This window comes from Rhododendron vialii, chromosome 5a (genome assembly GCF_030253575.1).
Source record: "Rhododendron vialii isolate Sample 1 chromosome 5a, ASM3025357v1".
Classification (NCBI taxonomy): domain Eukaryota; kingdom Viridiplantae; phylum Streptophyta; class Magnoliopsida; order Ericales; family Ericaceae; genus Rhododendron; species Rhododendron vialii.
Window position 1 is genome coordinate 33,193,466 of NC_080561.1, and position 27,992 is coordinate 33,221,457.

Genomic DNA, 27,992 nt, shown 5'->3' on the forward strand with positions numbered 1-27,992 from the left:
TACTTCCCACATATTTCTCTATACAAACACAACTATATATAGGATATAAGATACTGAAGATCGGGAAAGAGTAAGAGATTTGGATCACTTTGAATCTCCAACTCATATCACAAATACAATCACGTAACTAGCTAGATAGTCAATGTGTGTTGGCTTATCCACAAAGCCTCCAAACCAATAGTAGAAACACATATTATTCATTTCTAAATCAAGCTTACTTTTCAACAGTCCGCTCAATTTTTTCAGTCATGTGTTGGCTTATCCACAAAGCCTCCAAACCAATAGTAGAAACACATGTTATTCATTCCCAAATCAAGCTTACTTTTCAACAGTCTGCTGAATTTTTTCAGTCATTAATGTTACTGTGTTAGTCACCTCCATTGCCAGCTTTGAATTTTATAAAAAAAACTATGAGCAGAGACAATTCGCAGAGAACCATGCAGAGACAAACGCGTTTGGCCCCATTTCGGGTCCCAAAAAAATCTAGAAAAATATTCATAAATTTTTGAATATTATTTTATGGGGCCCCTACGAATCAAAAAATAATATTTATCGATATCCACTGAAGCTGATTTTTTACAGGGCCCCATAAATTAATATTCAAAAATTTATGGATATTTTTCTAGATTTTTTTGGGACCCGAAATAGGGCCAAGCGCGTTTGTCTCTGCGTGGTTCTTTGCGAATTGTCTCTGCTGTTAGCAGAGCTCGAACCCAGCAAAACTCAATTTATTTCGTCATTATAGACCTGACGAGGGCATCAGTGTTTTCTTTATTTTCTGTACAAGCAGTAGGATAGTGGTATTTGACACCATAATGAGGAACATTTAAGAAGCACCGAGAATTAGTCCGGTTGGTTGATGAATTTGTTTTCCACACAATTAACCAGGATTCGATTCTTGGGGTTTGGTCACAAGAAAGAAAGTTCTTGTGAATCCCTTAGTCCCGTTGTAGATGACCTGTCTTTGAGCAAACCGGAGAGATAATTAGTTGAGGTGCGCATAAACTAGTCCGAATACTTTATTGTCGACGGGAAAAAAAATGTGTAAAGGAGCGTTTGTGTATTTTACTCCTTTTTTTTTATAGTTTTTTTGTGTGATCCAAGTTCGAAGTCAATAAGTCTATTGACACAGACAAATCGGAAACATATCACGCATGGATTTTGTGTGGGGTCCATTACAGATCCCACGAAAACGATCCAAACTGTTCATTAAATGTAAAACATTTTTTCAAATGTTCTTGCGAAAAATTGCTCAATCCAATACTTATAGCTGCTTGATTCCATCATCTAACTTTTCATTCAAAATTTAGAATAATGAAAAGTTGGATGATTGAATCAAGCTTCTATAAGTATTGGATTGAGCTTGTTTTTCGCGGAGGTCCTTGAAAATGTGTTTTACATTTGATTAACGGCTTGGATAATTTGTGTGGAAGTTTTAGTGGGCTCCCTAAAAAATCACTGTGTGATCTGTGTCGTTTTTGTCTTTGTGAATAACACAGTTGGTTCGAAGTTGGGTTTGTGGCCATTAACGTGCGCACGACCAAAGAAGAACGAATTGATGTAAAGGGACACCCCGGATATTCTCTAGGAACCCCACTATAGCTACTGACACATTTCATACCGACGATACCGACAGGAACGTGAGATTCACTCCGAATTTTTTACGAATGATCTTGAAATTTGAATAAAAAATAAAAAAATTTGATCTTACACCTACACATATAAGATCGAACAAATTTTTCTAGGGTCCACTTCGTTTTTTTTTAAAATTATTGAACCACTCGAATCATTCATGCGAGACACGAAATAGGCCCTGCGTTCCCGTCGGTACCTGTAAGTGCTATGGATTTGGAGGATAGTTCCGACCTTTCACAACTCGAATTAAACGGTCCCGTTTTCTCTGTCCCATCCATTACCCCCTCGGGTTAAGTTCCAGTCCAGTTTGGCTGCAATCAATTTGCTCCGGTTTATAATAATGATTGTTAATTCTCATCAAGCTTATCAATAAACTTAACCGTGCAAAAATCATAAGTATCTAATCAGAACACAATTATCTTGACGTAGATGGGTCCAAACTGAATGAGCTTGAAAAAATGTGGTCTGATCTTATATTGATCGGTATCCGATTAACATTAAAACCGAACTGATCAATAGAGATTAACTTCTTTACGATTGGGGTGCAAACATGGATTTGCACCCGTGTCATGTGTGGGCACCATCGACAGTCTATAATAGTAATTTGAACTGTTCATTTGTAGGCCCCGCAAAATAATGTATAAATGCAAAAAAGTAGTTTGATCCAACATCGATAGGCATATCAAAAATTGAATTTTAGTTTATAAAATTGACGGTATGGATTCTGTTAATATTTTTTAAGTTAAAATGATCCAGACAGTCGAAGTTATAAACCAAAATTTAATTTTTGATATGCCTATCAATGTCGGATCAAACTAATTTTTTTGCATATGTACACTATTCTCCAAACCCTACAAGATGAATAATTTAAATTACTGCAATAAACCGTCGATAGGGCCCACACATGATTGGAGTGCAAACTCCCCGTTTGCACCCCAACTGTACAGAAGTTAATCTCCCGAATATTTGGCCTACAAAATCACAAACTGGACCGGACTGAACACAACCAAAACTAGACTGAACCTTTACTCTTTCCAAGCACACCAACACCAGTGACTCTCTCTCTCTCTCTCTCTCTCTCTCTGTGTAAATTGAGAAACAAAACTCCTTGACAAATCCACCATAGGCTCCCACTCTCTTCTTCTCCGACAATCAACTTGGGAGCTTTCTATGGCACTTCAGTTGCAAGTATCTCTAAGCACTACTACCTGCTCCAACTCCTCCTCCTCCTCCTCGTATCGTTCACCGCCGTCGTCATGGCCCACAAAGCAGCGTTCAATTTCTGATCAGGTGGGTTTCGTCGGGGCCGAAAAGAGGAGAGAGAAAATGGGCGTGAGAAATGTTGGGATGAAGAGGCCGGTGAGGTGTAGCCTGGACACAGCCGGTCCGGTGGTAACGATGGGTCAGGTGACGGAGGTGTGCAAGGACACCTTTTGGCCGCTCGTTAAAGCCGCTGGGGATAAGACCGTTGTTGTCGACATGTATACCCAATGGTACATCATCTCTCTCTCTCTCCACCTTGTATATTTATTCAGAGCTACTATGAGTACATACATGGGTGCATAACCCGAGTACATAAGTTTTTGGACCACTCTCGTGTCCTACAAAGATGATCCGAGTCATTTAGTTTGTTCAAAATATGTGTTTAAAGTTCCTTACGTAAAGAATCAGCTCAATCGAATATCGATAAGAGCGTATACAAAATATTCAACTTTGTTTCAGAATTTAGGCCTTCAAAGGCGTTTATATGCGGAGTATGAACCCATGTATGTACTCAGGTTCTATTTCGCTAAGGTTCTTATCTTTTACGTACTCATATCCTTAAAAAAAATGTCTTTCAATAGATGCATTTTTTATGTACTCATATCTTTTCAATATTTATTTGGTCAAAAAGTCTCTCGACACATTTTCTGTGCACTGGTCACTGCCTGGGGCCCACAGGCCCACGCCGGGTCTCACACAAATAATCCGAGTCGTTCATTAAATTTAAAACATATTTTCGAGGGCCTTCGCTAGCTAATTCGATACCTATAGGTCTTCGATCCTATCATCTAACCTTTTTATTCAAATTTTAGGATTGCGAACCTTTTTCGATGGAGGTGTAGATTCCGTAACATGACTACTAGGCCTCGTTTTAGATGGCAGGAAAGGATGAAAAAACTAACTTTCTCATAAATTTTGCACTGTTAGTGGAAATCACAAAAATACTACTTTTCCCACCAAGACTCACTTTCCCTCAAAATGCATCTTGCAAAAGGGTAGGAATTTTTTTTTCGTGGGAAAGTTTCCTCCTGCTTGAAAGCAATTCCCTCCTCCCGTCAATGTGACTTTTCCAAACTTCCTCCTTGTCTCAGTAATGAGTTGACATTCAAATTATCTTTTCCTAGATAGTTTGTTTCACGGAGGGGAGGAGATTGGATTGCCAATACCATCTCCACGAGAGTATTAGCAAGACCCCCTATAGTCCGGCTTCCTCATCCCATGAGATTCACAATCCGGAGCCATTTGTGTTACCAAACAAGAAATTAATAGTCCGAAGGGACTATTAGTCTAGTCTCATTGCCGAATCAAGTTATCAAACGGGGCCTTAAGTTACACTCAAACCAAAGAGGGAAAACTTTGTTAACTCTGAGATGAAATAACATTTTCGGAACAAGTAGAAGACTTGGCCGTCGCGGTTGAAATTCCGATTTGTGATCTCGGATAGCTTCTGTGTTGGACACCTTTGTGTTTGACTTGGGTCAAGTCTGTTTCCTTGTAAGTTAAATGCATGATTTTCCGATGTACCAAAAATAAAAATTTGGTTGAGATGGGAATTACATGAAGATATAAAGGTTAACTAGGCTGAGTTGAAGTGTTGGACCAAATAGATGTATTTTCATTGACCAAATAGATGGATTTAGTGCTGGAATCTTAGTGTGGGAGCTCGCGATTTGGCTGGTGAACTTGGATTTATAGGCCAAGAGCAAGTCTGGTTCAGGCCTCAACTGAATGTCCTCGTGTTTCTAAGGGCTTGTCCTCGTGTTTCTAAGGGCTTGACATTTGTCCTGCGTTTTTTTTTATAACTCAGGTGTCCAGGCCAGCTTACGTGCACCTCGACTAATCTTGGAGGCCCACTCTGACAGCCCACTTGCGGGAAGCTCAATTAAAGCCGGGGACTGGCCCCAAAGGAGTTGGAAAAGAGTAATGGTCCTGAACAGGGTCTTCTAACATCGCGAAGGCTTGCTAAGTGTCCCGCTCTAAGCGATCGGCCCCGCTAGAATATTTCTGGAGCCGATCTTATTTTTCAACACACTGATCCTGTTTTCCAACACAGGAAAAAGGCACTTGTGCAATACATGCGGTATCACCTCACTGACTTGGCATTTGAAACCTTGTCAGATTCGTTGATTGGGGTATCTATCCTATCTATGAAACCGTGTTGAGTTCGTTAATTCGGATATCGATGCTGGAAAATTTTAGTTCTCCGCGATTTTATTAGGCTTCTGCTGTTCGATTTGATTGAACCAAGTCCGATCATGTATGCGTAGAAGTTATTTACTTTTCTTGCAATAATCAGTTTGGTTGGATCAAACTAGCTTGTTAATGACTCTTTAGCCCTGTAACAGTGCATTTGTAATTTCGTTGGATCAACAAATTCTGTTTTATTTGTAGGTGTGGTCCTTGTAAGGTGATGGCTCCACAATATCAGCAGCTATCTGAAAAGTATCTCGATGTTGTCTTCTTAAAGCTTGATTGTAACCAGGATAACAAGGTTGGTTTTGGATATTTTAAACCCCTCTCTCTCTCTCTCTCTCTCTCTCTCTCTCTCTCTCTCTCTCTCTCTCTCTCTCTCTCTCTCTCTCTCATGGTTTATCTGATATTTGTTGCAGCCATTAGCGAAGGAGCTTGGAATGAAGGTGGTTCCGACGTTCAAGATTCTTAAAGAGAGTAAAATTGTTAAAGAAGTCACTGGAGCCAAATTTGACGATTTAGTTGTTGCAATTGAGAGCGTTCGATCCAGTTGATATTGTTTGGTTCCTCCTGTTGTATGACATAAAGAAATTGTAAGCTATTATACACTCTTGCAGTAGTTGTTTATGAAGGGAAGTTGCTTTGGAGAAAACCGGAGGTACCCTTTTCATTCTAGTCATCGTTTTTCGCTTTCGTTAGCTATAGAGTGTGATGAAAATAGATGAAACATGAAACCGATTTAAAGTCAATCTTAACATTGAAGTTTCAGATGAAAATAGACCGAACGTAGGTTCTGTTTGCAGGCTAACACACTAGCACAGGAAGAAATCTGATGAGAATAGGCTTTTGTGTCTCCACTGGAAAATTTTCCACAAAGTGTTTTCGGATTCTTAGAGCCAGTTTGCTTCTGTTTGAATAGCTTTATCTTGATTTTGTTGTTTCTTTGCTCTGTTTTGCTAGTATGTTAGCCTGCCCAGGTTGTTGGGTTTAAGCTATTATCCTTTTTTTTTTCTTCTGTTGTTTCTTTGCTCTATGTGCTAGTGTTAGCCTGCCCAGGTTGCTGGGTTTAGGCTCCTCCAGTGGGCCTTGCGGTTTTTTGTGTGTGGTAAAAGTCATTTTATCCGAACCAAGCACAAACGCTCCATAGATTAACCATGTTTACATTGTTCGATATGCAGAAGATACAACTATTCGATCTATGACAAACAATAAAGATGAACGAGAGCAAGGCTAGCAAGAAGCAATCACACAAGATACTTGGTTTAATACACATGTTATGTATCTGCTCAAACGGGGGAAAGGGACAGATCAATCCATTATAAATGATAAGAATTACAAGCACTCCGATCTCCTTTCTATTTGTGTCTTTCTGTTTTTCGAGGTTTCCCTCACAGAAACAAGCTTACAAAACCCTAAAACCTAACAAAACGAGTGTAAATAGAGCTGCTACGTGTCCGACCGCCCGAATGAGGGACGGCCTCAAGCCCTGTCCGGACAGGAAATCCAGAAGCTCCAAATCTCGGTCCCAACTTCGTTCTTTCGGACAACCCTCAGCCCCGTCCTAACAATTTTGCCTTTTTCTCCCCAGATGAAGCCACAGACAACAATATCAACACCCCTGCACTCCTAGAAAGAGCAACTGCGCAAAAACCAGAAAACAAACAGCTGACAAGAGAATGAAAATTTCCAACGCACCAAGAAAAAAAAAACCTCTAGCCCTCACATTTGCCCTGATCTTTGCAAGGAATTTACATACAAGGTAATGTAAATTGATGCAAAAGAAAGTGTTGCACTCGTAGTCTTGGATTCTTGTATTTATAGGTCTCAAGACAATTATTTCAGTCCTCGAAATATGCAGCTGTATTATATCAGGGCCACCAGGTGTCTCATGTTACATGCCCGATTCTTAAGTTCCTAGATCATGTGCCATTTGACTCGGCCAAATGGCCATTGAAAACCTTCAATTGGAGCCAAAAATTAGTTACAAATCGCTTCCGTATTCCAAGAAATATTCCCTTGCGTTCCAAGGCAAACGGATTCGAGTATGAAATTGGGCTGCACAATTGCATCAGGACCCGTCATATGTCTCATGATCTATGCACAAAATAACCACCTCTCCATGTTTCTACTTTCTAGATCACAGGGTTGTTGAATAAGTTGAACAACGGTGGACAACATGGGTGCTGAAGAAAGCCTTCTTAAGTCTCCTCGAGTCACAAAGGCCTGCTAAGTGTCCCTCGTAACTGCTCAGCTTGTATAAGTTAATTAGGGCTTGACCGCACAATCCCTATAATTTTGGGGTTAATTGCACATGTCTTATAATTGAGGGCATGATCCCTATCATCCAAGGGCAGTTTCTTCCTCTTCCCTTGCATAATAAATACCGGAGTAGTACATATTCAATTGCGAACAAAAACATACATATTCAAGAGCAAATAAGAGCTTGCCACGTATCTCCTATACATCCCTTTTTTACACGAAGCGATTTGGTTATAGAGAGAAGGAGAAGTGATTCGATGTGGTCAAATACCCACAATTTCCATACAACCCCTGACTCGCAGCAATTAATCTTTGGCAAAACATAAAATAAATGGCATATGGCATCATTTGATTGGCACCAACCAAGTTATAATGAAATAAGTAGCCACACCATGTGGTTTGTTATGCCATGTGGTAGCCGTCTACATGCCACTCAGTTTTTGGCGTGAACAATAACTCAATATATACCAACTACTTTTGAATTAGGATATTAGACGATGTTTCCACTAACAATTTTAGGCAACAAGCTATGGTTAGTGGAAATAATTTAATATTTATCAATAATTTTTCGTTCACATACTCATCCACAATTTATTGGTTAGTGAAAACAATTTTGACATTTTTCAACAACTTATTAGTTGATGGAAACAACTAACGACTTATCAACAAGGAGTTGTTCTTTCTCAAAACTTATTGCCTACCGGAAACACCCTTTGGAGTTGATGGGAATCCTTTCTACTTTTCATATTTAAATAAATAAATACTACTCCGTCCCAAATTTTTGGTCCTATATGGTTTTACGTGTAATTTTAATGGCCTATATCTCTCAATATATATTATTTTTTATGTTAAACAATATACATTGAGAGATATAGGCAATGATGGAACTACATTGGGGCTTATGGGGGCCAAGGCCCCCGCGTTGTTTCGGTGTTTTTTTTTCTTCAAATTTTGATATTAATATTAGTTGTTTTTTGTTTGTTAAGAACACCTATATATTGTATTTTTTATTGAATGTTATTTAGTTATTTAAACGATTTAAGAATGTGCTTGTTTTGGGTCTCAAAACCCAATCTCTCTTTGTGTACGGTCCCCCATAAGTTTTTCTTTCAATTATTAATCTTATTTATCTTTCCATCTCTCTCCCCACATTATCCAAAAAAACTTCCATCAAAACCTAAACCAAACGACAAGTGGAATGCAGTTAGTGCCTCCCTTATACTCTCATGCACATGGGCAACGTTCGATTCCCATTAGCACACATTCCCTTCCCAAATCTTCTAGAATAGAGTATATTAGGTTTAACGAATGTGAAAACAAAAACATAAACTAAACAAACTATTAGATTTTCGAATTTTGAAATTTTCAAATCTTATTGTGCATAGTTCGGCCTCCACGTTTACGAAATCCTAGTTCCATCCCTGAACATAAGCCAATAAAAATTACACGTAAAATCATAAAGAACTAAGAATTTGAGACGGAAGGAGTATAGATCTCGATTTAAAACTTTTTTATGGTTATATACAAGATGTCATTTTCCGGGAAAAATTTATACTACTTGATAGGAAATTAAAAGTAGGAGTAATGTTTCCTTTTGTAATCTACCAGTAGCCGTAATCTAATCCTTTTCATGCTACCCCTGGGGTCAAAAGTCAAACTGACGAAGTCGTAAGCCGAAGTACGCCGTATTTTTCCGAATTAGTAAAATCCAACAAAAGTCTGTTTGCCGTTGAACCACGAAAGGTCGCAATTCTCTCTCTCTCTCTCTCTCTCTCTCTCTCTCTCTCTCTCTCTTACATCTTCCCCTTTCTCCCGGCATTAGGCCTTTGCCAACCTCTTACCAACCCCAACCGAGGCGGCCTCAACTCAAACCGTTCTTTCTCAAACCTAGAAAACAAAAAAAAAATCCAATAGAAAATTGATCGAGATACAGATACATTGGAATTGTTATACGTGTATAAGCATATATAGTATATACATATACAAGTGGGTACGAGAATGGTGGATCTAATACTGATGAGAAAAAGAATTGGGTTCGAGGCGTTGGCGGTGGGGTTGTGTTTTTTTTCGTATTTTCTGTTGGGATCAGCTAATGTCGTGTTCAATGTGAAGCACAAGTTCGAGGCGCGTGAGAGGAGGTCGTTGGCGGCTTTGAAGGCCCATGACGACCGCCGTCACGGCAGGAGCCTGGCCGCCGTCGATCTCCCTTTGGGTGGCAACGGCAGCCCCACCGATACCGCGTTAGCTCTCTCTCTCTCTCTACGTGTGTGTATATATATATATATATATATATATATATTTGTATGTATATGTAAACATATACTCCCTCCGTTCCAAATTGCTCGCCCCTTCTTGGAGACCGTGCATTTTGTACGTAAAAATTAATATACTAACTTGGATTTTTTTACACCAATTTGAAGAAGTCATTCAGAAGAAAAAATTTGTGTACTTTTTTTCTATAGAAAATCTCATGGGTACATTTTTTTATGGCCTGCAAAACGTTTCAAAAAAGGGCGAGCAATTTGGGACGGAGGGAATATATTTTTTTGCAGACGTGTACATCTATATAATTATGATGTGCATTTAATTGTGATTATGTTCGTCCATTCATTTGTGTTATTATTGCCATAATTGTAATTTTGTTTGTCGTTTCATTTGTGTAATTATTGCCATAATTGTAATTAATGTGACAAATACGAGTTATGGTGGCTATTTGTTCATTTGATGAGACTGGTTGTCCCGCTGATATGGCATTACTCTCTGCTAGCGGTGCAAATGAGCCGAGACAAGCGTTGTAGTGTTTGAGGCTCGTTTACCGAATGAGACGAGCCTGGTAAAGGAGCCTCTATAAACAAGCCAGTTTGTATAGATGACCCGAGCCGAGCTTTAGAATGTTTAGCTCGGCTCGTTTACAACACGAGACTAAAATTCAAACTCGAGCACGGCTCGATTACTAAACGATTCGAGCTGAGCCTTAGCTCGCGAGCAACTTGATTTGTTTGTAGCCATTCTCTCTCTCTCTCTCTCTCTCTCTCTACATATGTGGGATCCCACTAGTTCCACATCGGGAAGCAAATGTAAATGAAAGTAATATATAATGTATCATGAGCAGCTATTGTATAATTTGAGGTTAATTTTTTGAGCCACATGGTTAAGGCTAAAGGTTAAGGATGTTAGTTTTTTTTTTTAAAGGGCAAAAAAGATTTTACTAATCTTTGGAAACAAATTATAAAGATTAAAAGAATTCTAAGCATGAGGCATCACAACGGGCAAAGAGACCCCACACACCGATGATCATATGCCGTTAAGCACGTCAGCTCGCGCGAGTCATTACAATATATACATGTAAATTTGAATAGCTATTAGGCACGTCCTAATGCAATCTAGCCTCAACTGCGCAACACAATTGTTGAAGAATGATAAAAATACTATGTCAGCTTGTATCTATGCCTGATGACTGGTTCAAAATTAATGACACTTGAAGAAAGCAAAACAAAACTATGAACGAAATTATCTTTCTTCAAAAGTAATGTGATTGCATCAGCAAGCCTTAAACAATTGTTATAAAATAAATGCAAACTCAATACCAGGTATGGCACTGGCGGCAGTTATCAATTCAACAAGGGAAAATTTCAAAATGGCACCTGAACTTTGCACCAAATGTCACAAAGACACCTGAACTTAAGTTTATTTCAATTAAACACATGTACTAACAAAATCCCCAAATTTAGACACCTGAACTTAAGTTTATTTCAATTAAACACCTGTACTAACAAAATTCCCAAATTTAGAGCCCCGCCGTTATATTTCGTCCCAAAAATTGCTAACATGGCATCTCCAACCCGTTTAAATTGCCCCATTGCACATGTTTCTAACAAGGGACGATGCACCCAAGCGAAACCCATAGGCAAACTTCATCGTCCCTTGTTGAAAACAGTGCAATGGGGCAACTTAAACAGGTTGGAGATGCCATGTCAGCAATTTTTGGGACGAAATATAACGGCGGGGGTCTAAATTTGGGGATTTTGTTAGTACAGGTGTTTAATTGAAATAAACTTAAGTTCAGGTGTCTAAATTTGGGAATTTTGTTAGTACAGGTGTTTAATTGAAATAAACTTAAGTTCAGGTGCCTCTGTGACATTTAGTGCAAAGTTCAGGTGCCATTTTGAAATTTTCCCATTCAACAATGCATGTATTATAACCTAATTAAAATGTATCGACTGGGCTAAGCGAATTAAAAATAAAAAAGGGAGGTACCGATTTGGTATTTGTCAACTTTGGGGCTTCTGTGAGATTCCCTTTTGGGGGATACCAGTGTTATACTTATTATTTTTTGTTTCTACGTATTGGAGAGTATATTTGACTCTTAGCATTGTTTTCCTTTATTTTTACCTCTTGAGGACCAAGTGTTCTCCTTAAACATCCATGCATCTCCTTTTTTCTTTTCTTTTTTCCTTTCTGTTTGCTTTTAAATATTCTATTCTGTGTTAGGTAGCTGACAGCCAACACGTAAAAGCTTTATTAGATCTCTATGACATGAATCCTTGGCTTTTTATCCATTTTATTCTCCTTGGTTATAGAAAAGGAGACTAAGCTAAAAGACGACAGTACTCTTAGTTGTGTGGAATATTGTTTCCTTTTTTATATTCTTGACATCATTTAAAAGATCAGATAATTGTTATGTGAAATGAAACAGAGGTTTGTTTTATTTTTAATGTTATGTTGCATTTGTGATGATGTCTTTTTTCCCTTGATTTATTAATGCGCCGCTGTCCATTGTGAATGATTTTCAAACACATATGCATCTATACACATTTCTATGATGGACTTTGTATATGTGTATGCATATGGGGTTTATTTGGATTATTCGGCTGATTCTCTAGGCTCTACTACACTGAGATTGGGCTAGGGACTCCTCCAAAGGACTACTATTTGCAGGTAGATACGGGAAGTGACATTATGTGGGTGAATTGTGCTGGCTGTGAGAACTGTCCCAAAAAGAGCGACCTCGGTGTATGCCCCTTCTTTATATTGGATATGAATCTTTTTATTAAAGAATTTGAACTGTGTCATTTGTTGCTGTATTGTTAATATTCCATGATCTCTTTCACGGTTTCTAACAAATGTTGAGTTTAAAATTGTATTATCATGGTTACTGTATAACAGGTAGAACTCAGACTTTATGATCCGAAAGGCTCCACAACTGGAACATTGCTTACTTGTGACCAGGATTTTTGCATTGAGACATTCAACCCTACTGGTTGCAAGGTTGGAGCAATTTGTCCATATCAGGTTACTTACGGAGATGGGAGCTCAAGTTTGGGATACTTTGTTAGTGATATAGTACAATTGAACCGGGCTTCTGGAAACCTTCAAACCACGCCAATGAATGGTAGTGTGGCATTTGGGTGAGTTCACATCTCTACTTTTGGAGTGTAGTTCAACATTATAAGTTTATAACCACAGTCATAGGGTAAGGTAACACCTAGAAATGAGAGATAATCTGACACTATTTGCTGTCAAAAGATGTAATGGGTAATAATTTTTAGCATACATATTGGAGCTTTCCACCTAATAGCTCAACTGTTTGAGTTGGATAAAATTTTCTTTTTAGAGACCTCAAAATGTGATGCGGTCCAGAAAAGGTGGCCAAGGGTATTTCAGTAATTTAACCATTATCCGGTTTTTAAGGGTTAGGATTGGCCATAGATCTACTTGGGATATTGCCTAGACATGGGCTGGATTCTTAGGAGTGTCTTTTGGGTTTTAGTCAAGTCAAAATGTCTATTTAATTTTCTAGTCAAAGTCTTTAGAGTTAATTAGTTGATCAAAGAGTCATTTGGTTTTTCCATGTCATTAATGTTAAGTGTAGTCAAAGAGTCAATTAGTTGATCTAAGAGTCATAAGTTTTTCCATGTCATTAATGTAGTCAAAGAGTCTATGTTCAATGTGTCTTTGGAAGTCTAAAGTTAGTTGAAGGTTATTTATGTTAGGAAGTTCTAGAGTCAAGTTGAAATGGTTATAAATAAGATTGTAAGCCTTATGGCAAATCATGATTGAATGAATGAAAAATTGAGTAGCTTTCAAGCTATTAGATTGTGTGATGCAATCTTTTCTTTGGTGTGATGCTAAAGAGCCCCTAGGTGTGATGCCTTGGGTTTTCTAGGTGTGATGCCTAGACCTATCTTTCTCTAACCCTCATCTCGTTCTTCTTACAAATTACTATTCACATCCACTGTTCACAGCCCCAAAAAAACAGCCCCTTTCCCTCGTGTTCGATCATACTTAGCCCTATTCCAACTCTGTCCTGCATCAAAATGTTTGTTTTACCTCATTCAATTTAACTCTATTGGCTCTTTGCCACCCTAACACACCAAATCCAGTTTTGTTGACTGTGAGCATGTTTGTGGAAGGCACGCCCTCCATCCAATCAGGTTGACTATAGCACACCTAGCCTCGAAATGCAAGAAGAAGTACTCGACTACCTGAATTGCATGACCTTACAAGCTTCTCATAAAAGATGATGCAAATCTTTTGCGGTCCACTAGAACTTCTAAACCACACAAAGCAATGGTCTTGTCACATGACTGATTAGTATTGGACCCAATGACTTGTACGCAAGGTATAGAACCGTTGAATGTATATAGACCTTTTGGAACATTTTAGTCATTTCATCAGATGAATTGAGAGAAGTAGAAGTGATTAGATGTGAATGGACCAGGAATGAAAAAAAAAAAAAAGCACCATCAGTAAAGAAAAGGCTTGCATGAGTTTCTATACTTCTCAAAGTGCCGTCAAACATTCATATGGACCACAAACCAGGGACTCATGCTATTCATCTAGAGATCTTCTGTGGCTATTGCATATATCTAGCAATTGTGTTAGATTGGAAGGACATGTGCTGGATTAGCCATGCTAAGGACATGTATATGTGTATGTGTGCATGCGCGCGTGCTTGTGTTTGTATCCATACATATATGTCAATAGATACATATCTTAGACTATACAAAAAAAAAAAACAAAAAAACAAATGCTCTTACAACTTATGCATCATTCCAAATGAGATAGCTGTTATTAGAGTTGGAATGTCTTGTCTAGTGTCCAAGTCCTGCTGCCTACCAGATACTTTAACTTGCATATGTTTGGCCGCTCATTGTGTGGATTTCCCACTACTGAGTCTGTCAACTATATGGCTGATTAAGTTGCACCATTCACCCTCTTGTCAAGTTAAGCTTTAAGATGAAATGGTACTGAGCTGGTTTATTCATCAAAATGTCTCTGTTTCGCTTAACAAGCAACCCGGAATTCTGCGTATGTTTGTCTTGCTAAGGTCTAAATATTTAGCGCTGTGGATCTAAAATAATGCTTCTATTCCTCATATATATAATTCTGGTCCAAGATAGGTGTGGAGCTAAACAATCAGGGCAACTTGGTACTTCTGCTCAAGCACTTGATGGCATCCTTGGTTTTGGACAGGCAAATTCTTCTATGATATCACAGATAGCATCCGCTGGAAAGGTGAAAAAAATGTTTGCTCATTGCTTGGACGGTACAAATGGAGGTGGAATCTTTGCTATTGGACAATTGGTGCAGCCAAAACTAAACTCAACTCCAATGGTCCCAAATCAGTATGTAATCTTACATCATGATTCATGCTTTACAGTGAAACTATGCAATATGATTCATGCTTTATAGTGAAACTATGCAATAGTGTGGTTATTTGGTTGAGGTTTTCCTTCATTGCCTAATTTAGATCATTATAATTGTTTACATCCTTTTATGGGAAATGAACTTTTTGGATTGATTTCAGGATTTGACTTGCGTTCTATGGATGTAATACTATGTCACTAATATAGCATGTGTTTCTCTATTCTCAACTTTGATGTTTGTCGATTCCTATATTTTTCTTCTAATACAGTTTGGTTCATTGTTTCTTCTTTTATGATATTGTTCTATTCATTTACGATATCCTTGTCAATTAGTCAATGTTTAAATGTGTCTTTTTCTTGTCCTTTTCAGTTTTGATGAATTTTTATATCCTCCCCCAATCCCTTGAGATTTGCCTTAGACCTGTTTGTTTAAAACAAATGGGCAAGGACCTCCCGTATATTCAATCTTTATAATATTCTGCTTTTCACCAAGTTGAGCACTTAATGTCTATTTTCCGCTCATGATGAAAAAAGTAAAATGAAAAACATTTATAACCTTCAATGGAACTATCAAATGACCTTAATACCATATACTGGTGATTACAAGGACTGTTGGATTCCCTTGCTACGTGTAAACTCTCTTTGTAGGTATATTTTCGGTGGAAACATACCATCGTTGTCAATGTTGTTGGGCCTATTTCCTAATAGCTTAAGCTTTAGGACAATTGGTGATTGTAATTGTATGTGAACTTTGCTTTTTGATAGTATTGGGTTCTGTGTATGCATTTGTTTTCCATTGGCATTTTGCTTCTGCAGAATATGATTTTTAGCATCAGCATTGGCAGGATGAGGTCACCTAACAAAGGTTTTTGGATAGATTGACAAATGTTTATTGAACACTAGTATTTCCTTTCATATTTAGAACATTATCAACGTCAACCAAGTGATATTGTAGAAACTTTATATCCAACCCAAAAGCTAAAGCTATTAGGTGGGGAGGTCCCAATAATATGTTAAGTGATCACTCATACCATCCCAAGCAATGTGGGTGTATTCCTTAATATCCCCTCACGTGCAGACGCATTTGAAGTTTGTCAAATGTAGCTTCTTTTTGGGATCTATTATCGTGCAGCCTCTTTATTGGGTCTATCATCGTGGCATGTGAATTTCGAAATTTGGGGTGGAATGGGCCCACTCTGATATTGTGTAGTAATTATATATCCAACCCAAAAGCGCAGATGAATGGGCCCCGCTTTGATACGATGTAGTAATTTTATATCCAACCCAAATGGGCGTTTGAGTTCATATAAAAGTTTCTACATGGTATCATAGTTATGCTTTCGGAGGCATTTGGACAAGACTTTTTTGATTGATTGCCCCGTTGTTTGTGCCTTACATGCCCCTTGTTTCATTGTGATCCCTATGTTATGGATCATTTGTTTACCTCTTCATGTGCAGTTCAGGGATTACACGTGTGGGGAATTGGCAATAAGTGGAGTGGCCACCAGGCTCATATACTAGTTTTGGAGGTTATAATTGATCAATGTGGGACAAGATCTGACAGATATAAAATTTGAAAACTCACAACAAGTGTGATGAATGATGAATCCCACACCTCTACTTATGGACAAAGATGGAGGAAAGAGAAAATAAAGAAGAAAATTAAAACGAAAAAGATAAAGATAAAGGAAAGTATAGGATGGTAGGATTTCCTTGATATGCCATTATTTTGTTTTGAAAAAGTGAAAGTAAATAAGAAAACCATCACTCTTGGTTTACCATTGGAAGGAAATGGTGTAAAGGGATGTCAAGGAACGAAACAAGAAGACACATTCAGCTGTTCGATATATCTCTTGTTCACATCTGCCATCGTTGATTTCTATTTTTCTGAGTTAAATAGATATTAGAAAGATAGTTATCACAAACCATTTTGTCAAAGTATTATTATCTCTAGATTTCAGAGACAAAAAAATTTTGGGCGTTATCTAATGAATAGCGACCCTAATCAAGGAAAACTCCTCATGTCAGTAATCTTAAAAGGGATATGGTAACTGGTGGATAACCGTGATAAATGTTCAAAGCGTGTGTTGTTATAGGTATTTGTAGAAGTGCTTTGGAATAAGTGAAAAGGTGCATCAAGTAGGGCTGTAGAGGAGAATTTTGTAAGGGGCCAAGGGGGTTCTGTCCTCCTCCTGAAGTTTTTATGCTTGCACCAACACCCCCAAAGATATAGTTTCTTTCAATTATCTCCTAAAAAAGCTACACTAGTACTAACCCTAAATTTGTAAAGAACAAAGCCCCTCCTATAACCCTCAATTTGTTTAGAATGTCTTTTTGTGCTCTTGTTCAATTTTTAGTTTATATTTTTGTAGAAAATATGCTTTATAAAGTTAAACTTATTATGATGAATGATTATGTTTAGCATTATCTACTGGGTGCTTGACTGAGGAGAAATATTTCAAGGTTAGGATTTAATACTTGACTACCCGCCATTGTTTAATTCTTGGATCCGCCGTTAGCGTTGAGATGTTAAATATTTTGGTAATTTTTTCTTATGAACCATCTCTTAGGGTTGGTAGTTAGCAAGACCTATCTTACAATTTTGATTGTTAAATCTTATTGTGTCAGTCAGTCTCAAGTGATAGTTTCTGTGGTTTCAGTTCCTTTTATGTCTGTTATGTTTTGGATGAACTTAACTCTGCGTGGCATTATTTTAGTATTCATGTCTGCTTATTGTTCCTCAATCAGGTTTGATCTCAGCTTAAGAATCTTGTCTAAATTTCAGTTCTGTCACTATCTTAGGGCACATTACAATGTAATTTTGAAGACAGTTAAGGTGGGTCGTGATCTTCTACAAATTTCCACAGATGTATTGGACAGTGATGCTGGGGCATCGATGGTGATTGATAGTGGGACAACTTTGGCATATCTCGCAGATGAGTTGTATAACCCATTAATAACAAAGGTATGCTCCCATCTGGAAAAAGAAAAGATGGTGTGCGATGTATTTCAAAGAATTTAAATGTTGGCCTTGTCTATCAAATACTTATGTGCTTCCATTTTCCTGTAATTAGGTTATGGATTCACAACCTAATTTGAAATTGCATACTGTGGAGCAGCAGTTCACATGCTTTCAGTTCACGGAAAAGTAAGGAAACTCACTCCGGGCTTTTCTTTCTTCTTTTAGTTATTTTTTTTTTTGAAAATTCAGTATATCATGAAGTTTCTAGCTTCGAGAGGTTCCCTTTCGATTTTACATTTGCTTGGTCTTTGGCATGGTTCTTTTATTTTTTTCTTCTTGATTGTGCATAGTTGTTACATAAGCATTTATGTTGTAAGGGCCATGAAAGCCCCTTGTTGCAATAGACTTGGGCCTCCTTTGACCGTAACCTTACATTCTCTTTCCTTTGAGGGGAAGACATTGTTAGGATATCACGATATACACCTACTTTCAGTTCTGGGTTATCGAATTGCGTGATGATTTTTTTAGAGGTGATGACTAGCACTGTATGATCGATTTGTTACTGGTGAAAGAATTCCATTTGCCACAGTGTTGTGTGAGCTTAGGCTCCATGCCAGTTTCTTGGAAAAAGTACTTTTTGAAAAGGAAGGTAATTTCAAGTTCAAAAATCATATGTTTACGCAAATAAGTTTCCTACCAATATGGATCTTGTTTGATAGATTTCATTGAGATCTTTAAACGGTGCAAAAAAAATCAAAAATTTATTTTTCATTTTTATTATATTTGAGCTTGAAATTTTCTTTTTGAAAAAGAAGGTTTAAAAAGAAAGCGGTATGGCACCTTACTCATCTAATTATGAATCTACTAAGAGTAGCACTGAAAGAAAACTAAAGTACGGCAATAATGGAAATGAACTATGGTTCCATAAGCTATGAATTCATTTACTCACCGCAAATAACTCTGCTAATGGGCTATCATGAGACTCAAGGCTGCTTTGTCAAGTAGGTAGTCTTTAAGTCGCATTCTTCCTGTGTTTCCCTTCTATTCAATTCCTGAAATTAGCAGGGCAGAGAAAGGTAGCATTTCAATTCAGTTGTCCTGTAATCCATTAGCAGAGTTTATTTGATATGATAGTCTATATTTCTACCTGAACAAGCAAAATGGGGGAAAAACTTGCTGAGCTATACCAATCAAGAGGTAATGTTGGTAGTGAACTTAAAGGAAAATTTTATGCTCATCAAACAAGTGTGTTTTTGGCATATAGTGCTTTCTGTATGTATAAGGGGTCTTCCATCGAGAAGTATTGCCTCCTGCAATGGCTCACCTATGGTAAGGGAAGCCTCTCTTTGTGGGATTGTAATCTAAATATCTTTATTTTTTCCTCTCTTGATCTTGTTCGATCTTAGATTCAATCTTTATCCTTTCTATGAATTTATTTACTCTCTTCTGGCCACTTTCTTTTTCATAAAGTTAGCTACTCATCTATTGGTCCAGTGTCAAATATGGGATGGGCGCGCCTTTGAATGGATTTCTCTAGGAGTGTCCACAACGCCTGGAAATCCGTACTTCCCCTTTTTCCCTTAAGTCATTATCAGACGGAGAGAATAAACGGACTCCTCGAGGGCTACTTAAGGCACTTTTTCAAGAAATCTGGATTAGCTTTAAGGAATATGAAATTAATTGCTGACAAGTTTTATTTTTCACTGCATCAATTTTGGAGAGAGGAGGTTAAAGACGGATAAAGAGTTGGAATATTCATATGTGACATTAATTTGATTTGCTGGAATTGACCCACAGGCAGGTCTGATGGAATTTATGTTTAGCCCAACCCCAATTCAAAGAGTCAGTTCCTCTGCCATCACTACAGTATCATTTATATGATACATGTCTTTTTCCTAAAGATGGATGGTAATACAATGAAGCAATTCTGTTTAGATTGGGAGTAGCTCTCCAGTATTTCATGGTTACACGTCCCTCAGTTGGATTCTTGTTAATAAAATTTATTTCTTAGAGATGCAATATGATTGATGGAGGTGATAGTATAACTCATTGAGCATCTCGCGCTTCATAGACATTGGTTGCACGTGTAATTTTTATAATAAGGTCGTCCTATTCAATTTCCTCTCAATCTAATACAATGGTTTTGCCATGTCCCTATGCGGACTAACTCAACCGCTTTCATGAATAAATCTCCAGTAACCGACTAGCAAAGATATTTGTTCCAAGTAACATATGAATTCGGGTACTATCTACGTAAACTCACTATAAACTGGTGATCTTCTTCGGCATATAACTATGGATGGAGCCTCTAGGCCAGAAGTTGATATGGTATTGATTCAATCAAACTTAAAGGTTGATGAGTTTATGTTAGTTTCATTTATTTTGTGTGGCGCAATCGAAGTTCTTGAATGTGCATGACTTTGTTCACAGGTTTTGCTTGAAAGCTATTCACTTTATTTGGCGCATGATGATATTAAAATTGTAATATAATTTGTCCTTTCCGTATACTGTTTACAGTGTCGATGATGGATTTCCAGCTGTCACTTTTGGTTTTGAGAATTCACTTTCCCTGACAATTTATCCTCGTGAATATCTGTTCCAAATACGTGTAAGTAATCTGCTCCGCATACGTTCTACATGATCCGTATCAGGGTTGTCTTTCTGGTTAATTTTGAAGTAGTGTACATTTCATGCAATAAATTTTGTGATCTCACGTTATTTGATGACCTGTGTGAAATGTCTCAAAGGTAGTTTCTTTTTGCGTCGCCAAGTTGTTATGGTGCTTGTAGAGAGAAACGTCTTTTACAATCACCTACTTTCCCATTATTCCATCACAACTCCATGCGAAAAACATGGAGGTATTGCTTGATGAGGGAGAAGAAAGTTGCTTTTGTATCAAAGGAAAGTCTTTGCTTATAAAGTTTGGTTAAGGGTTTAGCCCTTCTGAAGCGAGGTGCACCTCCTTGGCTTTTGCTTTTGTGGGCACGACCCGTGTTGGTTGGATTCAAGGGTGGGCTTCACTATCTTGAGCTCTGGAAACTCTTTGTTTGTCTCTAATAGATATGTTATTCCTTCCCCTCTTTGTATTTGAAATCATATTATGTGTTCAGATTGCACAAAGCAGAGTGCATGGTGGGGTCTACACCCAGTGTTATAATGTCGGCCTATGCACTAGGCTGAACCCCAATGCCTTGATTTTAGGGTCTAGGCAGTAACTAGGCGTTTTTAATTTAGTCAGCAATTAGCCGTTGATTAATTGGCTAGGGGGCGATTCGTTCGTGGGGTGTATTTCGTAAATTTAAAAATATTTTTGGGGTTTATTGTTTAATAGTAAAATTTATAGGGTGTCAAGTGTTAATTAAAACAAATGGATGTGATATGTACATACTACGTATCAAAGCCCTAACTTAAACGGCTAACAAACTATATACATTATACATAAGTCGTACTTTTTAGTAGTTACTTTAGTCTTAATTCTTTGCTTCCTAGTCTTATATTATTTCTTACTCATAACTTTGGGGAGGGGAGAATATTCTTTCAAAAACTGAAAAGACCACCTATTGCCTAGGCAGTGACGAGTTGGCACTAGGCACCCCTCTTCCACCCTATTAGCGCCTAGCGCCTTTTGGAACATTGCCTACACCTCAGTTTAGGGGTATGCTTTTGAGGGAGGTGAAGCTAACAGAAACTTCACATTGATTTGTGATTGTCTTTCAGTACTCTTGTACTCAGTAGCTCAACGTGTCTTCTTAGATTAGGAGCCTTTTTTTAGTGGGCACTTCTTTTGGGAGGTTAGGAGAGGTGACTATTCTGTGGAGATGTCCTCCGCTGAAAGCCAGGGATGCCCTGTGGCGAAGCAGAGTCATTTTCATCATCATTGTTATGAACCATGACTACCACATCCACCATGTGAGCTTCACCAGCTTTGGAAGGCTTATGTGAGCTGGGGATGGTAACCGCTTCAGTGTCCACTATACTTCTAAAACTCTTGATGATGCTTGGAGGGACAAGAGAGTGTGGCGCTTGATTACATTTTGTCACATGGAAATTTGGGGGAAAGGGTGTTATCCAGGATCAAATCGACCTAATAGGTGTGTTTTCTATTAGGTTTCTATTTCCTTTTATCATTAGGGTCTTAGGACTGCAAATAGAGCCTCTCCTGTGTTAGGGTTGTGGCCCTTTTGCGCTACCCTTTCTCATCTCTCCGTGTACTGTATTACATTGTGTGCTACTGGAGCCCACGTGAGTTTCCATCTTGTTTTCTTTTATCAGCAGACTTGGAAGGAGTGACTGTGATGTGCAGGTGATTTTGGAGTGTTGAGTGATTTGAAGTACTTACAAAGTTGAACCTGAAGGCATCTCAAAGTACTATCAAGGTTTGTATGCTACAAGCAGGATATGAGGATCACTACTAGAGATAGACAGTGGGTTTTGTGCAATTCGATGGTGAGGGTTTTAATTGGTAAAAGGAAAAGGCTTGTGTAAATACAATCGTTACAGTGTATGTTTGCTGTATTTTCAGATTCGCTAAATAGGAGGAATTTTAATGACAAAAGGAAAATTGAAAGGAACTAGAGGCAAGGGGATGATGAATGGTTTACGAATCTGGGGCCTGACGCTGCGTATGAGATACATACAGTGGGTTTTTGAGCTAATGGAGCCTTCTGTGGTGAGGGTTTTGAGGGGTAAAGGATATGATCTTTAGAGTGTGCTTCTAGATTTTCAGATTCTCTAAATAAAGGGCTACTGCAGCAGTGATTTTGTGGTTTATTTGTTAAATTGTTGGTCAACTGGCAGGGGAAGGGATAGTACTTGGATATGGGGAGATTGGGGCTGAAATCAAGAATGTTGTGGGGCTTTTAGCTATCAATGTAAACCTGAGAAGAGTGTCTGCAAAATACTCGAGTCTGCGAAATACTCAATTCTGCAAAATTTTAGGTGCGATTTAGTAGAACAACGGACCATTTTATTTATCCTAAATTCCTAAAATTTGGCTCAAAAAAGGACCTATCAAACCATTACAATTTAGAGTATCCTAGTTGCTAGAGCTTCTTCAAACCTGATAAAGAGCTAAAATCACAACTTTTCCAGTATGGCAACCCGTCAACTAAAGTTACCAAGATGCCCAGTAATCTGATAACGTAAACAAAAACACAAAGAAATGGAGCAGAAGAGCAGGGGTCGCTAGGTTGGCAAAGCTATAACTGTAATTCTCCCTACATCAGATTTGAACCTGTTTCCAGTTAATTGATTGTTCTACCACTGTGCTGGGGACGTCAACTCCCATTCCGACCACCTAAGACTGAAGAAAGTGAGGTCATCACTCTTGTTCATGTACACCTAACGGAAAGGTTACCATAGCTAGCCCCTGTGCGGCCAGAGACCTCGAGGACAAGGAAACAGCAATCAACAATCCATTCTCGAGATTACATTGATCCACTCTACTGGGCACAAACATGCCATTGGTAATGATTTTACTATTGTACGGACAACCAAGGCTGGAGCTATTATTGCCAAAAACAAGGGACTTCTCATCCTAGGAAGGCTCTGTATTTGTCAACCATGATGATGTTGAATCTGGAAAGAGGCTGCGATGGTGGTTCTTTGAGGAAGTGAAGGAGAAAGAGCCGTCAAGAGAAAACTATGAGACAGAGGGAGAGGTGGGATCTCAAACCTAAGCTCTGAAGGATATCGATTTTCATCTATATGAGTTGTCATTCCAATAAGAACACTAGTCCTTAGTGTTCACTGTTCATTTGTTAGGATATGAATACAATGCGATAATATTATATCATAATCCATACTCAAGTAGAATATAACAAATTAAGATACAGAGTGCCTCTACATAGATGGATTAAAGGGTCCCATCAGCATGCATGCAGTAGGGATTAAACCTAAAAAAGAAAATTCAATTATGAGTTGGGTGCTTTAACAGAATGGCCATGGATGCTTAATTCTCGTAGATGGTGAATAACTAATTTCAATTGAAAGGAAATCTACAGTCCAAATCAATCAAAATTAGCATTTGTTTGGGAGGGGTCAAAGAAAAAAAGACATGAATTAAGATTCTGGATTTTAGAATTGAGATAGATATTGAGCATAATCAAGAATTCTCGATTTGGTACCAAATTGGTGCAGAACATGGAGGGAGAAGAGGGAGAGAAGAACGACCCTGGGGCCAAGGCTCAAAACATGTTACACTCTACAATTCATTATTAAACCTTGAGCAATTGATTGACTACGGCCTCTTGTTTATGGGGCTGTACAATGACCTATTATTTAGGAAACTAAAACTATGAATAGAACTCCTAATCATATTATAATTCTTACTCCATGCTAAAGTTGTTGCACGTTCGTGAATTGAGCTCCATGTTGTGCACCAGGTTGCTCCATTGGCACGTTACCTAGCATCATTTTCCATTGTGACCAAAAAGTTGATACGAATAAAAAAGGCAAATGCCATTTAAATGCCCTACCTGTGCCAGAATATTTTCCAGATCCTGATGACCATGTCACGCTTACATTTAATCTGGGCTGGTGATTTTGGTGACACGTATCATTTTGGTATACGCAGCAAGTGGGCTTTTCTTACCAGTCATGTATGATGTATCTTTACCCTTGATTGTCATCCTCTTACATGGTGTTGTGAATGTTTACTTATTGTTTGTAGCATATTTCTGTTGTCAATCACGTTCCGATGTTTGGTTCTTATACTTTCTAAAGGCCTTTTTACTCTGTATTCTTCTGATCACCACCTTTGCAGGATGATGTCTGGTGTGTTGGCTGGCAGAACAGTGGGATGTCAAAGGATGGAAAGGAAATGAACCTTTTGGGAGGTACAATTCGAAAATTACTTATCGATTATGCTTCTTGTATAATTTGCATTGAGAGCCTTTTACAAATTTGAACTCTGTTATTCAAGTTTTTAGTCAATTTGTTTTTCGTCATGCTGCAGCTCTTGCGTGTTTCCTAAAGTCTATTTTAATTGGTCATCTACTACAAGCTATATCCACATGTCATTTCCAATCCAATCTGTCTTCTATGTTCCTGCAGTAATATACTAGAGGCTTTTTGTGTTGTTGAACTAAGCTGAAAGGCCTGAGACATTTTTCAAATTAGGAGAAATTTTTTTATTTACTTATCTCCAACAGTTGCTGATACTTAAAACTGCCCTCTTCTTGCTTAGGATTCTTCGTGCAGATTATTTGTTGTCATTTGCTTATATGGTCAGTCAAAGGTTCTGTCCTGATACGCCTTTTTGTGTAATTCTTTAGTTTTTTCATCTCCTTAGGCTTTTCTCACTTGTAGAACATGAGAGTTGAACTATATGTCTCCTAGCAATGGTTTTCATTACTAAATCATGTGACTTTTGGTTCATTTATCATGTTCCCAGCATCTTTATTGTTTATTTCTGGTTTTCCTTTATTCCATCTTTCTCCTTTATGCCTTGTCGCTCATTCGTTGTACCATCCTTTACTTTCCTGTATTTAGTTTTCTGGGGATGGCCGGATGGGTTTCCTAATCACCATTTCCTGACTCCTTGTAATTTGAAGCACCATGAATTGATTAGCAACCTATAAGTACACATTATGACTTCTATTTGTTGTGGTTGCATCTGTTGATTTCGCCAAACTTTCTCAGTGAAGATGACCTCTGATGGATTCTTTCGATCTGGATAGAGTATTACTCACTAGGTTGATTATAGTCTTGGGTTGTTTAGGCATTTAGCTTGAACTTCCCTGACCTGGATGGTTGAAAGAGAGAAGTCGAGTATGAGTTTTTTATAGGGAGCTTTCAAGGCTTGTGTTATATGGGTGGAAACTCAATCATAAGTAATATAATTTGACTTGGTTTCTGAAATGATGGGGTCTATACAAAAAGACTCTGCTCCATTAGGTCAACGTGTCTTCGAGTTTTGAGTTGTAAAAAAAAAGTGTCATTTCCACCAGTGTGAGAGTATGGAGCATTAAAATTAGCTTCTTTCAAGAAGCTTCTGGGAGAGTACTGCAAAATAATTCATTGTAGGCCATGTACAAAATAATTCTTCATTAGTTCGCTAAACTCTTATATTTCAAGCACAAACTCCTTAAAATTTTTGATGAGACGTCAAGGACAAACTCCTTTAAATTTTTGCCAATATTGTGGTGTCTCTGTTTGCAATCCTTCTCTAATCTTTTGCCACAAATGTACTTAATAAATGCAGTCTGAATATAGCAAGCTTATTGATTACATGCAGAACGTTAATTTTCTTTTGAGCAAGGAAAACAGGGTATTTGTCAATGCATTGATTGATGTGGTTGTTAAAATCAAATGCAGATATGGTTCTATCAAGTAAGCTAGTATTGTATGATCTCGAAAATCAGACTATTGGGTGGACTGAATACAACTGTGAGTATGGCATACATGCAGTTACTTTCATGTTTTTGGTTGGATCAGAAATTACTCTTTCTTCTTTCTTATGTTGCTACATTGGAAATCTTTCCTTCTTTATCATCATTTATGTTCAAGTTATAAAAAGAGGCGTCAAAGTGTAGTTGTCCTTGAGTACCTTAAAGTATCTGACTCACTGTACATCTCTCATCCCTTTTAAGTTGAAGAATATTCTGGGGGGGTTGGATGTCTTACATGCGCTGGGAAACAAGCTTGCTTTATGAAAATGAAAATAATGGGTGGACTGAAGAGAATGTTGTTATCTGTCAGTTTCATGATGGGTAGACTTAAGGCAATAGTATTGCCTGTAAGTTTCATGTTCCTTTTTTTTTTCCTTTTCGTGGTATGGCACTCCCATGCGCAAATTATTTTTGGGCAATAAATGAAGGCCTTTTCCCCTCAGATACTAGTTTTCTGTGTTCCTTTGATATGCTATTCTTCCAAGAATGAGTCTTATCTGCTTGCACTGTTTGTGATGGCCTATCATTTCAGTTGGGGATAAGCGTTAAACACTAGAAAAACAAGTGTATAATTTGGGTCATCTTTCTCTTGGTTTTTTGGCTTGTAGAAAATGATTTCCTGTGGATGTATTGCTATAATGCATGAAATATGTGGTGGTGTTCTTTCATGACATGCAAAGCTTATAAGGAAAGCATTTTGTTCAGTATGAAGTCAAACACACATCAACATCTGTTTGTCTAGGAAAACGCTTCAAAGAATTATGTCTTGAAACATGAATGAAATTCTAGGTGATTTCTAAGACAATATAACCATCTCCAGCGGCTCAAGTGCCACCATATACAAATTACAAGGTGAGGGATTGTGTATGAACCTTATGTGATCACATTGATGCTTTCACATAATAGAGGTAGTGTTGCAACAATCTTCACCATGGAATCTTTAGCACCACTGCATAGCTTTCAGTTGGCATGTGGCCATCAAATCAAATCTGAACAGCGCATCTTCCTGTTTGTCTTTGGCTGAAACAAATATCGTCTTCACCACACTACTTCATGCATACCTGTGGTAAAAAACATTATGAGGAACTATTGAGTTGGTTTTCGCGATTGATTTCAGGTTCTTCAAGTGTCAAAGTGAAGGATGAACAAAGTGGAGCTGAGTATCTTATTGGGCCCCACGATCTTTCTTCATTTTGCAGTCGGAATACAGGATGGTCTGTAACATTATTTTTTCTACTGGCTATCCTGCACAATTACATGTGATGAGATTGCTGGACAAGTAGAATGGCATCGATTGATTTTGGCATTCTATAGTCGGTATAATGAAAATGTGTGCTCCATCATATGATTCTTTGATGTCTCAGTGTTATCTGACTATCTGCTGTTGTTCTTTACTCACAAACTAGGGCTACGTTAAAGCCCCTGAACTTAGGGAACGTCACAACTTACTCCATAGTGCCTTTTTTGTGCTTTCTTTGGCTCCCCTTATTGGCAATTGTCAGTTGTAAATTCTATAGAGGGAAACATTTTAGACGCCGTTCTGCAGTGGAATTTTTGCATGACATTCTTATGCTATGTTCAGATTTTAAATTTGTAGAGAGCGAAGAAAACGCAAGGGAAAAACTTGCGAAACGTGTAAGCCAT

General features: G+C 38.0%; 2 protein-coding genes across 7 annotated transcripts; both read left to right on the forward strand.

The window, feature by feature from the left end:
- The first annotated feature begins 2,598 nt into the window (after positions 1–2,598).
- Positions 2,599–5,740, forward strand: LOC131327247 (thioredoxin F-type, chloroplastic-like). The gene is made up of 3 exons (XM_058360301.1): positions 2,599–3,128; positions 5,290–5,389; positions 5,508–5,740. The coding sequence occupies exons 1-3, from the start codon at positions 2,806–2,808 to the stop codon at positions 5,640–5,642; spliced, it is 558 nt and encodes a 185-aa protein (XP_058216284.1). The 5' UTR covers positions 2,599–2,805; the 3' UTR covers positions 5,643–5,740.
- A 3,271-nt stretch (positions 5,741–9,011) lies between these two features.
- On the forward strand, positions 9,012–27,923 carry LOC131327249 (aspartic proteinase 36). 6 transcript variants are annotated; one of them, XM_058360303.1, is made up of 10 exons: positions 9,012–9,587; positions 12,231–12,360; positions 12,514–12,755; positions 14,751–14,975; positions 17,799–17,961; positions 18,071–18,144; positions 20,476–20,566; positions 24,722–24,794; positions 26,275–26,346; positions 27,466–27,923. In XM_058360303.1, exons 1-10 carry the CDS (start codon positions 9,346–9,348, stop codon positions 27,609–27,611), a joined length of 1,458 nt encoding a protein of 485 aa, XP_058216286.1. In that variant the 5' UTR covers positions 9,012–9,345; the 3' UTR covers positions 27,612–27,923. The 6 variants fall into 6 exon arrangements, 3 of the variants coding, with proteins under 3 accessions (XP_058216286.1, XP_058216287.1, XP_058216288.1); XR_009200246.1 differs by lacking the exons at positions 24,722–24,794; positions 26,275–26,346; positions 27,466–27,923 and adding exons at positions 22,262–22,627; positions 22,756–23,599 and having other exon boundaries at positions 9,033–9,587; XR_009200245.1 differs by lacking the exons at positions 24,722–24,794; positions 26,275–26,346; positions 27,466–27,923 and adding exons at positions 22,262–22,404; positions 22,481–23,599 and having other exon boundaries at positions 9,033–9,587.
- Positions 27,924–27,992: the final 69 nt, after the last annotated feature.

Bases quoted from the DNA above. Each gene is read 5' to 3' on its own strand.
- LOC131327247 (XM_058360301.1), top strand. From the start codon at position 2,806: ATGGCACTTCAGTTGCAAGTATCTCTAAGCACTACTACCTGCTCCAAC. The intron at 3,129-5,289 runs GTACATCATCTC...TTTTATTTGTAG, and splicing joins GTCGACATGTATACCCAATG to GTGTGGTCCTTGTAAGGTGA. The intron at 5,390-5,507 runs GTTGGTTTTGGA...TATTTGTTGCAG, and splicing joins ATTGTAACCAGGATAACAAG to CCATTAGCGAAGGAGCTTGG.
- LOC131327249 (XM_058360303.1), top strand. From the start codon at position 9,346: ATGGTGGATCTAATACTGATGAGAAAAAGAATTGGGTTCGAGGCGTTG. The intron at 17,962-18,070 runs GTATGCTCCCAT...TCCTGTAATTAG, and splicing joins ATAACCCATTAATAACAAAG to GTTATGGATTCACAACCTAA. The intron at 18,145-20,475 runs GTAAGGAAACTC...TACTGTTTACAG, and splicing joins TGCTTTCAGTTCACGGAAAA to TGTCGATGATGGATTTCCAG.